General features: G+C 38.2%; 2 protein-coding genes across 2 annotated transcripts; both read right to left on the reverse strand.

Moving 5' to 3' along the window:
• Nucleotides 1-2,123: 2,123 nt before the first annotated feature.
• Nucleotides 2,124-8,468, reverse strand: LOC134753404 (uncharacterized). The gene is made up of 9 exons (XM_063689291.1): nt 8,232-8,468; nt 6,590-6,774; nt 5,822-5,909; nt 5,552-5,598; nt 5,217-5,442; nt 4,469-4,641; nt 4,073-4,223; nt 3,377-3,519; nt 2,124-2,273 (listed from the first exon to the last, which is right to left on the reverse strand). Exons 1-9 carry the CDS (start codon nt 8,332-8,334, stop codon nt 2,145-2,147), a joined length of 1,245 nt encoding a protein of 414 aa, XP_063545361.1. The 5' UTR covers nt 8,335-8,468; the 3' UTR covers nt 2,124-2,144.
• Nucleotides 8,469-10,950: 2,482 nt separating this feature from the next.
• On the reverse strand, nt 10,951-14,831 carry LOC134753405 (cleavage and polyadenylation specificity factor subunit 5). The gene is made up of 4 exons (XM_063689292.1): nt 14,421-14,831; nt 13,631-13,742; nt 12,575-12,665; nt 10,951-11,955 (listed from the first exon to the last, which is right to left on the reverse strand). Exons 1-4 carry the CDS (start codon nt 14,648-14,650, stop codon nt 11,708-11,710), a joined length of 681 nt encoding a protein of 226 aa, XP_063545362.1. The 5' UTR covers nt 14,651-14,831; the 3' UTR covers nt 10,951-11,707.
• Nucleotides 14,832-15,049: the final 218 nt, after the last annotated feature.

Raw genomic sequence — 15,049 nt, forward strand, 5'->3', positions numbered from 1 at the left:
TGGATCTCAATTATTTTTGACGAAGGATTTTTATTTTTTACAAGAAAATTTGCATAATAAATGTATTCGGCAAATGTAAAAAGGTATGTGAGAAGAAATACGAACCATCCTAAATTACTATTGTGATATAACATTTTTTAGTTTTTTTTTTTGTATATAAATTGATTGTTTTTATTATAAGGAATTACCCAATAGGTATGTATAACAAAAGTGAATGTTATGTCATTAGTATTCTGATGGAATAAAATACTTACTGAGCTTACTCCTAGGTATCTCAAGTGCATCTCGAATTAGTATAGTAATACCACTGTAAAATACTAGTATTTAAGGTCAAGAATAGTATTAATATTAGTGGCAATAAAATATTAAGAACCAACTTTTTATTATTTTATACCAGAGGCTAGTCAATTTAGAAAAAAAAATGACAATACTCATAGCAAAAACAGAAGGAAGTGACGGAAAAACTCACAGGTATAGTTAACGCTATCTCTACTGAGCTCGTTCACTTACGTACTAACAACGGCATTCTGTTAAACAAAAGCCATGATTTCTTTTGTGTGAGCGCGTGGCCTTTTTGTGCCTGAGGCTCACACACAATGGCCACGCGCTCAGTCACAAAGGCCACGCGCTCACATAAAAGAAATACAGGTACAGGTAAGTGAACGAGCTCAGTAGAGATAGCGTTAACTATATCAAGCAAGCTTCGGTAGTCGAGTTGTCTAGAGCGGTAGGTCCGGTGTTCCGAAAGGTCGCGAGTTCAAATCTTGCTTAACCTTTTGGACGCCAATGACGGATATATCGGCACCGCAGGTCCAACGCCAAAGACGGATTAATCGGTCAAAGAGCACAGAGCAACATAGACCTACGTGCATGTGCATAAAGTTTAATTTCAGTTTTAACAGTTCGGTGACGTGCTGACGTGGCGTTCTGGCGTTCGATTGACAGCTTTTGTGTTTGACACGGCGTCGAAAAGGTTTAGCGGTGAATTTTTCCTTTGATTTACTAGTGGCTTTGTGAGCTGTAAGTACTGGTAATTCATAACTGAATTGACAATAGTTACTCGTATTTGTTTCAAAAGGGGTGCCCCCTTTGTTGTTGGTTATCCGCTCGTGCTAATATTGATAACCGAGCAAGCGAAAGATTCCAAAATTGACCCACGAGCGTAGCGGGTGCTTCTAAAGGTGGAAACTGCGTTGCGAGGGTTTTTAAGGCACGAGGGCTAAACAAACTGCTCACGAGTAAAACACTAAAATTTTTCACCACACCAACGCAAATACTATAAAAGTAAAACATCAAACCAAATCAAATCATCATTTAAAAGTCAATTCTACCAGCCAACGTAATGAAACAACTCAAAATTTGCATCAAAGTAACTTGATGTGTACCAATTATGGATCTACTGATGTCTATTTTATTGAAATCCACTCAATAGTTTAGGCGCTAGAAGTAAAAATATGATTTACTATTCGGCGGCTATTCAAGGCGGCTGTATTAATTTTTCTTTAATAAAACAGGTGTAAACAGGTTGTGTAGGGCAAGAGGAATCTACCGACATGTCATTTTAAAAAATCCGTCCAGTATCCTGAGCTACAGGGTGTACTGATTTTCAGTATTTAAACCCATAACCCTACTTTCTGTTTAAGTTGCAGTCGAGTAAAATGTTGATATTGGAGTAGAACGTGTACAAATGTATAGACAAAAGTGGAATTCATATTCCTCCAAGTTTCATATTAAGAGAATATCCCCTGAAAGGGTATAAGCGCTAAATCTGGATTCAGCTATTATTTTCTATAACAAGATGTATTTTTTCCGCAAAGTTATCTAGGACTTATTTGTGTAGAATTTAATAAGCTTTAATGTTGCCTTACACTATATTTTCATAGAGAACGTATATTTAGAGTAAAACGCAAATTTCTCCAGAATGGTACACATTTTCCAAGATGGCTGCGATTCCTCGAGGTCCCCAAATGTCAAATAGTGTGGACATGAAAAAGAGACCTTTAATTAACATACATACCAAATTTCATATCTTTCGAAGGATTTCGAGGTGAGACTTAATCCGATTGTGCTAATGGGGCTATTTAGTATTTAGATTGTTAATAAAATAAAATATAATGTTTTTAGTATTTTTAATCGATTTTTGTTTAATAAGTGTGTCCGCTTTGCTCTCGCGCCTTGCACTGCGCCGAATACACCAAATTGACCAAGATGGCGTCGCTCTCCGACAGCTTGTTGTTGTGCCCCATGGTCAGCCAGCGGCGCCACATTGCGTCCTGAAAAATGTTATAATGTTTAGTGTTCCGTGCAAAACTTTGTTTTGACAAACGGAACACTTATGGGATCACTTCGGTCTTGCAAATCAGTTAAATGCGTTTTTCTCAGAGACCGTTTGACATAGATACCTAAAATTTGAAACAGTTATAGCAATTACCACCACTAATTTTGTAAATAAGTCAAAACCGCTTATTTCTTATTTTAGGGGGTTGAGAGGGGTAACCTGTTTTTATCTCAATGGGATTTTTCATGACGACGCTCTGTTAAAACTTTTTGTATAGGGAGCGAGAATGAACTATAGGGGGCAGCACAAGAGCCGTCAGATTTTTGATTCGAGGCGTAAAAGTAAAGTTTATGCTTCCTATTTAGCCCCACAAGATGGCAGAACCTACTATGCACAAGAAATTGTACGAGAACGGTAGATGGCAACACTTGCTTTGACAATGTACATGTTTGTTTTCGATTCAGGCCACAAGATGGCAGACCCACCAACACGCACGGTCCCTATTGGAGTTGACACAAAAGGATGCAAGAATTTCTCGTACCATCTCTCTCAGCCAATTTTACTATTAACAAAGAGGATATATCCTCTATCCTTTGCTATTAACTAGCGACCCGCCCCGTTGTCGCACAGGAAATAAGTTGGTGCATGAGTGGCGCTGCTACAGTAGCACTGTAGTGCCATCTAGCGGAAAGTTTAGCTACTAAAACATACCTGTAGAGGTTGTACAGTACTCGCTCCAGGAGGGCAGTTGTCGCAGAGGAAGTTAGCTGGCGCATGCGTCGCGCTGCTAAAGTAACACTGCAGTGCCATCTAGCGGACAGTTTAGCTACTAAAACATACCTGTAGAGGTTGTACAGTACTCGCTCCAGGAGGGCAGTTGTCGCAGAGGAAGTTAGCTGGCGCATGCGTCGCGCTGCTAAAGTAACACTGCAGTGCCATCTAGCGGACAGTTTAGCTACTAAAACATACCTGTAGAGGTTGTACAGTACTCGCTCCAGGAGGGCAGTTGTCGCAGAGGAAGTTAGCTGGCGCATGCGTCGCGCTGCTAAAGTAACACTGCAGTGCCATCTAGCGGACAGTTTAGCTACTAAAACATACCTGTAGAGGTTGTACAGTACTCGCTCCAGGAGGGCAGTTGTCGCAGAGGAAGTTAGCTGGCGCATGCGTCGCGCTGCTAAAGTCGTACGGGATGCTGACCACCCACGCTTCTTTAGGAGTCTTCTCTATTAGTCGTTCTTTGCCTGTTGCACAAAAATTTTGTTTTAATTTTATGAACAGCTTTATTAACCTTTTCGACGCCAATGACCGATATCAAAGATAGATATAACTCCGTAATAGATAGATACAGTCTAAGGAAAAAACGTGCCTCGAAAATCAAGAAAATTTGATTCTCGATCAGATGGCGCCACTACCTTTGGCCTACTCTCGTATAGAGGGCGTTGACGGTTTCATTTGTTATTTAACAATTTAAACGCATATCAGTGAAAGAACATGGATCAAAAATATCAAAATGATATAAAAATAATTAATGCAAATAAAAAAATCATTTATCCATATTTAAATACATTTTATCGTATTTTTATAAACCTTCATTTTTAGTTTTAAAGTGTGTCGATAGATGGCAGTGAATTTACCGCTATATCCTATTATATCCTCTTTGATGTCGTTCACCTTTTTGCACATGAGACGGTACCACTGCACGTTGGGATAGTTGTCGTGGTTATATCAAGAGTTTATTACAGCGCCATCTATCGGTTTAAAGGCATCTTATTTTTCACACTAGACGTCGCTTACCTTTTTGCACGTGTGACCACTGAACGTTAAGATAGTTGTCGCGGTCAAATCGGTTGGACATCATGGGGATGCCCAGAGTGCGCATTAAGTTGTTGAGCGCGTGCGCAGAGTGCCCCGGCGCTCCGTGCGTCATCGCTCTCAGGCTGATCACCTGTGGGAGCAAATTTTATCGTTTTAGGCCTGTTTAGAACTCTGTAAAAAACAACTTTTGCGTACTTTACATATTATCTACTAATTAGGGTTCATCCATTGATTAAGTCACACGAATTTCGAGGTTTTTTGACCCCTCCCCCCTCCTTGTCACACTTGGTCACATTTGGCATACTGGTGTGACATCACAATGAAAATCAGGTGGGAAATATAGGTACTCCCTATGCCTTATACAGCCTTAATAACCTGATCTCCATGTTTGAAGCCGAGTTCCGGTTCATCCTCCCCCTCTCCTTTAAACAACAGCTGGTTGGAGGGCGTGAACTTGTCATCAGGGCCCATTTCGTGGAACACCACGCACGTCGCCAGCTCGATCTGGGTCATGGCGAATTTGAGCAGCTTATAGTCTTGAGAGTCTCCTGAAATGTTTAGGAATATTTGAACAGCTGATTGTACAAGTTGTCGGGGACCATTTCGTCTCTGCGATAACGCGGACTTGAAGAGCTTGTATTGTAGTCGTTATTTATTTATTTTATTTCTTTATTTCAAGGCGAGGTAACAAAATGTAAATTGGATACATACATCTTAATATTATACTAAACTTATAGTACTAAATATACATTTCAATCAAGCATTTCAACCAGACACAACATTCATTAGGAATTATAATATTTATTAGTAAACAATTCATTTATGAATCTTATAATTAAGAGGAGTCTTCATGGGAGTGGAAATGTTGATTAATTAGAAATACTTAACAAGAGGGTTTCTGCCAGTGTGAATTACTAGGTACTAATTCAGTGAAATCGCGCGACATGCGCTCTTGCGCTCTCCAAAAGTCTAGCTTCTTCCGACTTTTTAGTGCGGTGTCGAGGGCGCCGCAGCGCCTACTGCATAGGAGCGCCGAAGCGCGCTTTGAATGTCGACATTTTCGTGTGAAGGGCGCCGCAAAAAGTTGTGAAAACTCAAATCAATGGTTATGATTGTAACTCACGCAGTGTGTCCTGGACGGAGTACATGACAACCGCGAGCGGCCACACCCGCTCGGCGTACCAAGCTGAGTTCTGGTCGTCGAGCGAGACGCCTCGGTCGTTGAGGTCGCGCCGCGCCGAGAAATCACTCGCGCGCTGCGAGAGCGACGCGCACTCGCCGTGGTAGTGCGCGTTGATGAAATTGCGGTCCTCCGTAGTTAGGAACGTGGGGCGGGGTTTAGTTTGGTCCTGTGTTCAAAAATAATAACATTTTTTTTATTACTGTAGACGGATACATGGGTAAAAAATTACAACATAATAATAGAGATAATGTGAATAAAACGTCTGGACTGCTCACCTGTTCCTCAAACCTTTTAACCAAATCGTAACTATTTATTGGAGGCGCTGAAAACGAAAAATCACTCATAATTCCATAATTGTATTGTATTGTATCATTTATTTCAGACAAGTAATCCATATTATAGTAAAAACAAAATTAAATTATTTAAAAATTCAAAATTCACATTATATCTTAGGTACAAATAAAAAATTTAAAAATAAAATAAAATAACGTCACAGTCCATTTTCTATTCGGAAGCGATTACCTAATTTTACATTTGTCACTTACCCGTCTGATCGATACTGGCTTTTAACATTTCAATGGTGATCCTCGCTATATCATTCTTGTTTATACATTTATACCCGATCGGCATGTCCTGTGAACACAAAGATGGTAGTTAGAATCACCACGACACTCGCTATAGTTGTACCGCATCAGCGGACAGCCCTTCTTGTTGGGGTTGCTGATGTACAACACCTGCTACGAGCCCCGATGCATATGTTTTCGTCTAGTCAGACCATTTTTAGAGGTTCTCGCGTTTGTACAAAAATAATGTTTAAGTTTAAAAATCACTAACATTTCATGCTAACGTAGTTTAATTTTATATGGTAATATTCTCTAATAACTAAAACCAAATACAAGAAATACCGTTTGTACTGAAAGAAAAAAAATAACGATTTTTTTATTTTATTTGACGGGTAGGAATATAACAGATGTCAAAAGGGCTATTACTAGGGAAAGCAACACGGCTCTACTAATGTACTGACAATTTTGTTTCGAGCCCATGCATGCAGCAGTGGCAGCAGTGCTATAGGAGAGGACAATATGATTTGGAAAACGTTTTTGAAAAGTAATTTTTTTTAACAATAAGAGTCTCATGCAATTTTATTATACGATCAAAATAAACTAGATTAAACATTACTATTACGGTTACCATTACTGGGTAATTTTATCTTCATGTGTAAAATTTATTAGAATAAACAAAATTGTTGTGTGGAACTAGACGAACTAATTTGCATCGAGGCTCGTAGCTGGTAGAATAGTTCATGCACTCACCACGACACTGCCGCTATAGTTGAACCGCATCGGCGGACAGCCCTTCTGCTTGTTGGGGTTGTTGATGTACAACACTTTCTGCGTCTCGCTGGTGGAATAGTTGAGTGGGGTGCTGAAGAATTTGACGCAGATCTCCTTCTCCAAAGCGGAGAAGGTCGACACTATCTCGTCTTGGGAGTGGAGGTCTATAATTAATAAGCAATACAGGCTGTAGCGTTGAGTACGGAGAAAATGAAGGCCAATGACAAAGAACCAGGGGGGCTAGCCAAGAGAAAAATCGTTGATAGAAAGCGGAAATAGAAACTTCAATAATGTATGGAAATAGTCACATGACTTTTCATAGCTTCTGTCATGCCGGTACATTATCGTTTGGCGTTTGTCCACGTACAACTGGACGCCATTTAGGGTAAATGATCCAATCCAATCCACAAAAAACGTCAATATAATTTGAACTCTCTGTCAAAACGAAGTCGTTGATCTAAATGGAAAATTTTAGAGGATGGATCCTTTTCCCTAAATGGTTAATGTCTTCTTGGCAAGGCCCCCAAGCTGCTAATTAAATTGGATCCTTTTCCCTAAATGGTTAATGTCATCTTGGCAAGGCCCCCAAGCTGCTCATTAAATCCCCGTATATGTTATGTTCAGCGTCATTTTTCATTGATAATAAAACTTATTCTTATTCCATACATCAGTTTTCTTACCAAAACGCGGGTTATTTCGTAGTCAACATCTAGCGTCAAGTAGCGGAATTTATCAGTACTGCTAGTTGACAAAAGATGTCGCGATGAACGAAAGTCTAATGCTCAACAATTTTTAGCTAATCTAATATTATAACCGGAACTCTATTTTCAACTCCTTCTGCTTGTAATATTCGTTGTTAATTGTTTTAGCAGTACATTTTTCGTCAGTCGCGACATCTAGTGTCGAGTAGCAGTACTGATAATTCCGCTAAATGTCGACCACGAAAATCATGGTCGTTTTCCGCGAACCCACGCGGTTTACCGGGGTGTGGCCGCTGCATGCATAAGAGCTTCTTGGAGCCACTAGTGAGGGTATGGAACGTAATTATCAGCATCAGCGCCTTTAATAGGCCGGTTGTTGGTGCCACAGATATACGAACCACACACACACCCCCCTATCGCGCGCTATCTACCAACTGAAGAAATACAAAGTCCTTCAGTGCCCGAGGCCGGATTCGAACCGGCGCTATCAGCATTCGCTGCTGACGCGGTCACGATTTCCTTAGTGCAGGTATACAATATCTGAAATGCTAAATCGCCTTGAGCATAATACAAATTACTCGCACTCACTCAGCCAAACTTTCAACCAAACCACAGCCAACCAGAATACCTTATTTGACCGGCTGAATAAAATAGGTAATTAAAATACTGACATCCATTTTTTAATAAAAATGTTATGCTCGCTTATGTAATTTATGTTATTAATTACTAAAACTTTGTTTGTTTCTCGCTCTAAGTGATTTATAATCTTAGATAGAGTTTATAATATATTTGAACTGAACTGAACTGAAAATAATGTGACGGAGACCCACACCCAAAGAGCCAGATTGTATCCAAACACTTATACGAAAATACCTACCCTTCTTCATTATGGTTCTCAAGTGTATAATTATATGACTTACCATAATCTTTTGGGTTGACGGTGTAATGCACTACTCCTTTCGACCATAACTTACTGTCGGATATATCGAAATATATTAAAAATAATAATATTGCACAGCGCATTATATTTGTATTAAAAAATAATTTAAATAAATACACACGCAGTCTTTGGTACAATATGATAAAATATTTAAATTATATTTTTTTATGATTCGTATCACAGATTTTATGGCTTAAATTTAAATTGATTTTGTTTCATATGCAATGTAAGACATTTTATGCTGCCATAACCTTTTTGCACAACATTTATCGGTTAAAATATAAGTTATTTATATATGACATATCTCACATATTTGTTCACTCTCATAAAATATTACCAGTTTTTAATTCCATTTAAAAATATCAAATATCTATCTATATTTTGATACAAGTAATATCACAGAAACAGATTGTAGACCTATGTGGTCATAATAAGGCCAGTTCTTCCATGATTGCATTACAAAAAAAAAAGTTTTTTTTACATTTACACCTCTAGTTTGTGATTGACATGGATTTTAATTATTTGATTTCCTACATATACAGCAAATATCAACTTGATTCTGTTTGTGTTCAGTTTGTACATTCAGAAAAACTATCTGCTACCTATTTCACAAAATTTAAATACTTTACCTGTACCAGCTTGGTTGACTTTCAATCACAATTGTCCTCTCCAATTCCCCATTGGTAGGGTTTTTTGGAATACTTACATAAATGTTACATATTTGCAAAGAAGCTAATGGTTTACAACAGTGCTCATAGATTCAATAAGCAAAGTCTAAATTACTTAATTATATCATAGACAAAAAAACTCACATAGTTGGTCAAACCAAATTGTCAGTAAATAAGAACAAAAAAAACTATACTCATCCTTTTGTTTTGGGTGCTAGTACTAAGACAAAGATAGTATGATTCTCTCTGTCTGTGTTTGAAATGAGACAGTCCTTTGACAAACTATATGTCTCTGTATCTCTGTCCACAACGTGCTTACAAGGAACCAGAAAGATTTAAACAGTGTACCTATTCCAATTCATATTTAAAAACTAAAATGTCGTTTAATTTATTCTGGAGTTCCCCTAGTTTTAGAGTTAATACCAATAAAAAAAATTGTTACTTAGTGCAAAACGCCTTTACGATGGCGGTGTTGCAGATGACAAAAAGTGACAAGTAACACTTTACAAGAACTAGGTTTTACCAAGGACAATAGAAGATCCTCTTCTATTGTCCTTGGTTTTACGAAAAAAGTACGAATTCATTTTAAGTGATAGTTTCACCAATAACATTTACTTCTTATGTAAAACCTGACCAGTAATATTTGATCATTGTCAAGAGGGCGCTGTTATTCTCATGTATAGGGTGACAGTTCATATTGTATGAAAAAATTAGTTCCAGTGAAATTCCGCAACATAGCGCGTGATCATATATTCCTGGTCAGGTTTTAGTACCGTTTTTTTTGGCGAAATTTACCTAAACCAAAACTTGTATTTTTTTCCTTCTGTTGGTCTTAGACATGCGTGGTTATAATCATTAGGGCTCATCGTGAGCATCTTGTATACTTATACAAAATCCTACAATAAATATTTGTTTAGAAAATAAAACGTTATTCAATAACTATAAAAAGCTGCTAAAAAAGCTGCGATTTACTCCTAAATATCTATAAGAATACAATATCATTTTTCAAACATTGAAATCGTATTTTTTTTTTCAGTTGTTATAAAAAAATACTGCATTAAAAATAATATAATACAATATTATAAAACAGAATTGTCATGAAGTGATGGGATGATAGAATATCCACTAGTACATTTAAAAGCGTGTAACTTGTAATACAAGCATAAATCAAAATATATAAGGCTTGTAAAAAAAACTTGATTGATAATTCTAAGTATCACATTTCGTTTGATACAAACATATATGAACAAATTAAAGCCTTTTCTTTTTTTGAAGATTCCATTACGAATTTTAGGTTAGGACAAAATACACAGCGTATTTTCATGAGATCCGATTTTAAAAGTTAATCTATACTTAAAAGGGCCCACTGATTACCAATCCGCCTAACGATATCGGCCTGTCAGTTGTTCGGAACTGTAAAATTTGTTCTAACTGACAGGCTGATATTGTCCGGCGAACTGATAATCAGTGGGCCCCTTAACACTATGGTAGACTTACATCTAAAACAGTCTTCTTTCTTCAGGTACATCGAAAATAAAACTCCATGTTGCTTTTTCTTCATGTTTTAGTCAAATTCACTTATACTATAAACATTATTACAATGTTCCATACTTATTGTAAACTGTCCTCTTTAATTATAACTATAATAAGAATGACTATATTTTGGTCGATATTTTAGAATTCGTTACCAACAAAGGTATCTACAATTTTTTAGAAATTACATGAACATGTAAAAAAATATTTTTTAAAAGAAAATATGTCTTAATTTTTGGGAAAAATCGCAGTGTCATAGTGTCTAATGTTACATACATATTGAAAAACGGACGACACTTAAAAATGGAGTAATATAATGAGGGCTAACGCGTATGAATTCGCCGCTAGGGGCGCTAGTGTAGATGGTGGTCTTTTCCATAGTTCGAAATGTCAAATGTCACTTGTCACTTCAATGACTGACAGCTTTTCTATAGTCTTTTGGACCACCATCAACAGAGGCGCCAACTGGTGAGCAAAAAAACGATAGCCCTCATTACGACGAATTAAAACGGGTAGCGTTGAATGGAAATAGAATCCGGTTTTTATAAAATATTTCTCGAGTTTACGGAAAATAATCTATATTTGACCCCCGTTTCATGGTATTTATGTGTTTTACATACTTAAATATTTTTCTATCAATGTATGCAGCACACCAGGCTTAAGCTTACTATGGAAACAGACCACAACGCAGCAAAGTATTACAGAATGTTCATGTCGATAACATGCAATACACCAGTGTTGGCCGAACGTTAATTGCAATTAACCATTAACCATTTAGAACACATTGGCGTTCAGAACACATTGAAAATCCATGAAAGAGGCATATCTTCTGCAGTGGACACAAACATGCTGAGAAGAGAGAGAAGAGAACCATTAACCAGTACAAATTGAACTTAAACCGTAACGGATGTTTACGGTAAATATCAAATCCTAAAGAAAATAATAGAGGGCAAAGTAGAGGGCAAAAGAGGTAGAGGAAGAAGGAAGCTAGCCTGGATGGACAATATTAAAAGCTGGACTCATATTAACGACGCTGCCAACCTGAGCAGATTGGCACAGGATAGGAATAAGTTCCGAGAGATGGTCGCCGACGTCCGATGAGGACATGGCACAAGAAGAAGAAGAAGAATGGTTAATTGCATTAACGTTTCGGCCAACACTGCAATACACCCTAGTGTCTTTCTAACACGGTAATAGTGTAAAATATGCATATTAGTTATAAAACCACCAACTAATAGTCATTCTTACCACAACTTTACATGTAAATAAAGTTAAATCTGCACAAACTCTGGGACAGCGATGAAATAATAGGCCCGTAGCCCTGAGCATTGTCATACAGCTCGAACAGCGGGGCGGCCACCAGCTTATAGTTCTTGGGTACAGCGAAGAGTGCCCGGTCTTGTAGTTGGACTAAGAAAAGCCGCTTGTGCTCTTTAGGCTTGGTGATGTGGGGAGGCACGTAGGGGTACTGCGGCGGCTCGAAGTTAGGGCGCCACCAGTTCCCTGGAAGTAAGGTTTATATTTAGAGGCTGTATGCAATAGAGAAATTGGTGTTGTAAGATTTAAGAGGGGCAAAAACGGTAATTAAATCGCAATGATCCATACGAAAATGAAAAGGGTGCATTTTTTGTCACTGTCAGTTTATACAGTAAACTTTGAATCATTTATCTTTGAATCATAAAATCCGCTTAATGTACGATTCTCACCGACCGGCTGGAGTCGGGCCGCGATTGAGCGCATTTTCAATGTGCCTATACATTATGACAAGCGGTAGAGTCTGCGTGACATCGGCTTGCGAAGGGAAAAATATCGATCCCGACAAATGGCTCAAAAATATGTGAACACGACTTTATTGTCTAAGGTCTAAGAGCGTACACATATTTTTGAAACTTTGGGAATGTATATATATTTATGCCCTTGACTGTACAAGTGTGCAATGCAATCCCCTCCGCCCGTTCGGTGGAAATTGTACTTAACAGATTCTAAAGTGACCACGCCAAAAACTCGTCAAAAACGTAAGTATTAACCGTAATAAAATGTATGAAAAACCAGTGTAAAATAGCATATTTGATAAGAAATCATATTATTAGGGTTGTACATGTAAAAGAGATTAACAACTAACCTATGGTATCTTCAATGAGCCACTCCTGTTTGACGCCATCTTGCCTGCCGAGTGTCTCTGTCAGTAGTCTTTTCAACCCCTCAATTTCATCCTGAAAAATTATAATAAGTATGTTAGAACCTTTTACTTTGTCTTTTGGCTGCCTCAGCTGCCCGTCTTTATTTTAACACATTCACTGCCAGGTATTTTTTTAATACCACATTGGTGGCAAACAAGATGGACGCCTGCAACATCAGAGGTGTTAAAGCGCGTTGCCGACCTTTTAAAAACCTTAACACTCCTTTTTTGAAGAACCCCATACAGTAGCCCCTCGGGAAAACCTCGCCACGGAGCTCATTCCACAGGCAAAGCGTCCGCGGGAGGAAATTCCTCTTAAACCGCACAGTACGCGACAATTTAGGTTCTAGGGTGTGAGGATGAACACCCTGCCGATGGCGAGCGGGTGATGGAAAGCGGAAGTTGGCATCATGTCAAACAATTCTTCAGAGCACAGCCCATTGTACAAGCGGTAGAACACACGGTTTATATAACGGTGGTGAACATATACAAGGTGTTTGATCAAACTCTGAGGGGTTAATATATACTGAACAACTTTTACTATGAGGCCAACCCCAAAATAGCAAAAAAAATCTGCTGTTCTACAGAAAACATTGACTCTGATTCACCAATACGAAATATGTATGAGACGGAATAATGATCTTACAGGATCTTTAAGTAACTCACACAGTCCAAGTGACAATTAGATGGCTTATACCTAATTAAACTACTAAAGAATGCTGGTTAGGTAAGTTAGAAAACCATAATAATCAGAACTAACCATAACCGTGGTAACAACTAGTAACAAGTGACACAAACAAGTAAAAAAACACCGGACAAGTGCGAGTCGGACTTATCCACAGAGGGTTCCGTACTTTTTAGTATTTGTTGTTATAGCGGCAACAGAAATATATCATCTGTGAAAATTTCAACTGTCAGATGAGTCGTAGTAATAGGGTTCCGTTTTTACCCTTTGGGTACGGAACCCTAAAAAAGAATGAGATGTAGAAAAATTCTTACCTCTCCAGGGTTTAGTTCTCCGCCAGGCAGCTTGAAGAAGGCAGTCCCTAGCTGCAGCAGAAGCACATGTGGTAGACCATGTTCATGCACTAACAACACACCTTCCACTGACCTGGAATAACAATACTTAACTGTTCATGTGTGTTGGTTACTAAAATACCTTACGAAGGTAGATGACATCTTAAATTATGTAAAAGTCAGGTCTCATCCTGAGGAACGTAAAGTTGAAATCTCCACTGAATGTTTTAATTCATTTGTGGTGAGCGTTCCGACTAAACGTCTAGCGACCTTCAACAAGGAGTTTTGGCCGAAGTGTATCAAGTTCCGGCGGTTCTGTGGCCGGTTCCCTGACACTGCAGGGAGGCGTAATACATCGCAATCATGATGTGTTTTGCAGTTTTTAGTTTTAAAATATATTATTTGTAATATGTATGCTAGTTTTAAGGCATCTATAGGCTACTAATTGCCTGAAATAAAGTTTTTCCTTTAATTTCGTTTTATAAATTCATGGGAATCCATGACATATAGAGCAATGTAAGAAAATTTTCTAAAAAAACTATTTTTTAGTTGCCTAATGGAGTTTTCCTTACACAATGTATTGTCTACAAATTATCAAACTAGCATAGAGGTTACAAAGTGGTCTTGATAAATGGTCATGCAAATTTGTCTGCTAAAAACTAGGGACTTTGGCAACAAGAGATATTTGAGGTTAATATATAAAGCCTAAACCACTAAAAGAGTTAATGAGTGGTACGAAACCATAGTACGAGGTAAAATAACACGAACTCACCTTCTCATGCCAATCTTTACAAATTCCTCCCTCATGCGTTGAAATCTTGCCGGTACAGAAGCGTCCCTCTCAAACAATGGCTCCTTCGTGCCAAATGTATAATTAGTTAGCGGGTACAGGTTTATTGTCCTGTTTAGCGTCAAATTGTTGTTATTCTGGCTGTTCTGATGCTGAACGCCAGGTCTGACCGGCCACGGTTTGTTTCCTGGTGCACCTTGTACTGCTGCCATTTCAAGGTTTTTATCACTACCGATAATTAATTATGGTACACTACTAATGTGTATGACTAGAAAATACAATACAGCATATATTAATTGAAATATGACGCTAGAAATCTAACGGTATTCTTAGTAAAATTAGGAAATTGTAGCGTCAGTGGCTGGCGTGCAAAACCAAACAACCGGCAGCCATTAAATTGGGAACCGCTAATACACAGCCAAATAATGCTCAACCCAAGAATGTACAGCCCAATAATTGGCGTCCATGATGTACGTCTATTATTGGGTCGTGTATTATTGGGTTGAGCATTCTCGGTCCGCGCAGGCTTGGTCCGGGGCGATAATACGAAGCCACTCTTTTCACAGGGCAATAATGTACGACCCAATAATACGCGTCCACTAATTTGAGTC

This window comes from Cydia strobilella, chromosome 26 (genome assembly GCF_947568885.1).
Source record: "Cydia strobilella chromosome 26, ilCydStro3.1, whole genome shotgun sequence".
Taxonomy (NCBI): domain Eukaryota; kingdom Metazoa; phylum Arthropoda; class Insecta; order Lepidoptera; family Tortricidae; genus Cydia; species Cydia strobilella.

What these genes read in the sequence shown, in the direction of transcription:
- LOC134753404 (XM_063689291.1), bottom strand. Translation starts at nt 8,334, where the DNA reads ATGCGCTGTGCAATATTATTATTTTTAATATATTTCGATATATCCGAC. An exon ending in ACTATAGCGGCAGTGTCGTG is followed by an intron (nt 5,910 to 6,589) that starts GTGAGTGCATGA and finishes TTGTGTTCACAG; the next exon opens with GACATGCCGATCGGGTATAA. An exon ending in TTAAAAGGTTTGAGGAACAG is followed by an intron (nt 5,443 to 5,551) that starts GTGAGCAGTCCA and finishes TTTTGAACACAG; the next exon opens with GACCAAACTAAACCCCGCCC.
- LOC134753405 (XM_063689292.1), bottom strand. Translation starts at nt 14,650, where the DNA reads ATGGCAGCAGTACAAGGTGCACCAGGAAACAAACCGTGGCCGGTCAGA. An exon ending in GTAAAGATTGGCATGAGAAG is followed by an intron (nt 13,743 to 14,420) that starts GTGAGTTCGTGT and finishes TTGTTATTCCAG; the next exon opens with GTCAGTGGAAGGTGTGTTGT. An exon ending in GAGAACTAAACCCTGGAGAG is followed by an intron (nt 12,666 to 13,630) that starts GTAAGAATTTTT and finishes ATAATTTTTCAG; the next exon opens with GATGAAATTGAGGGGTTGAA.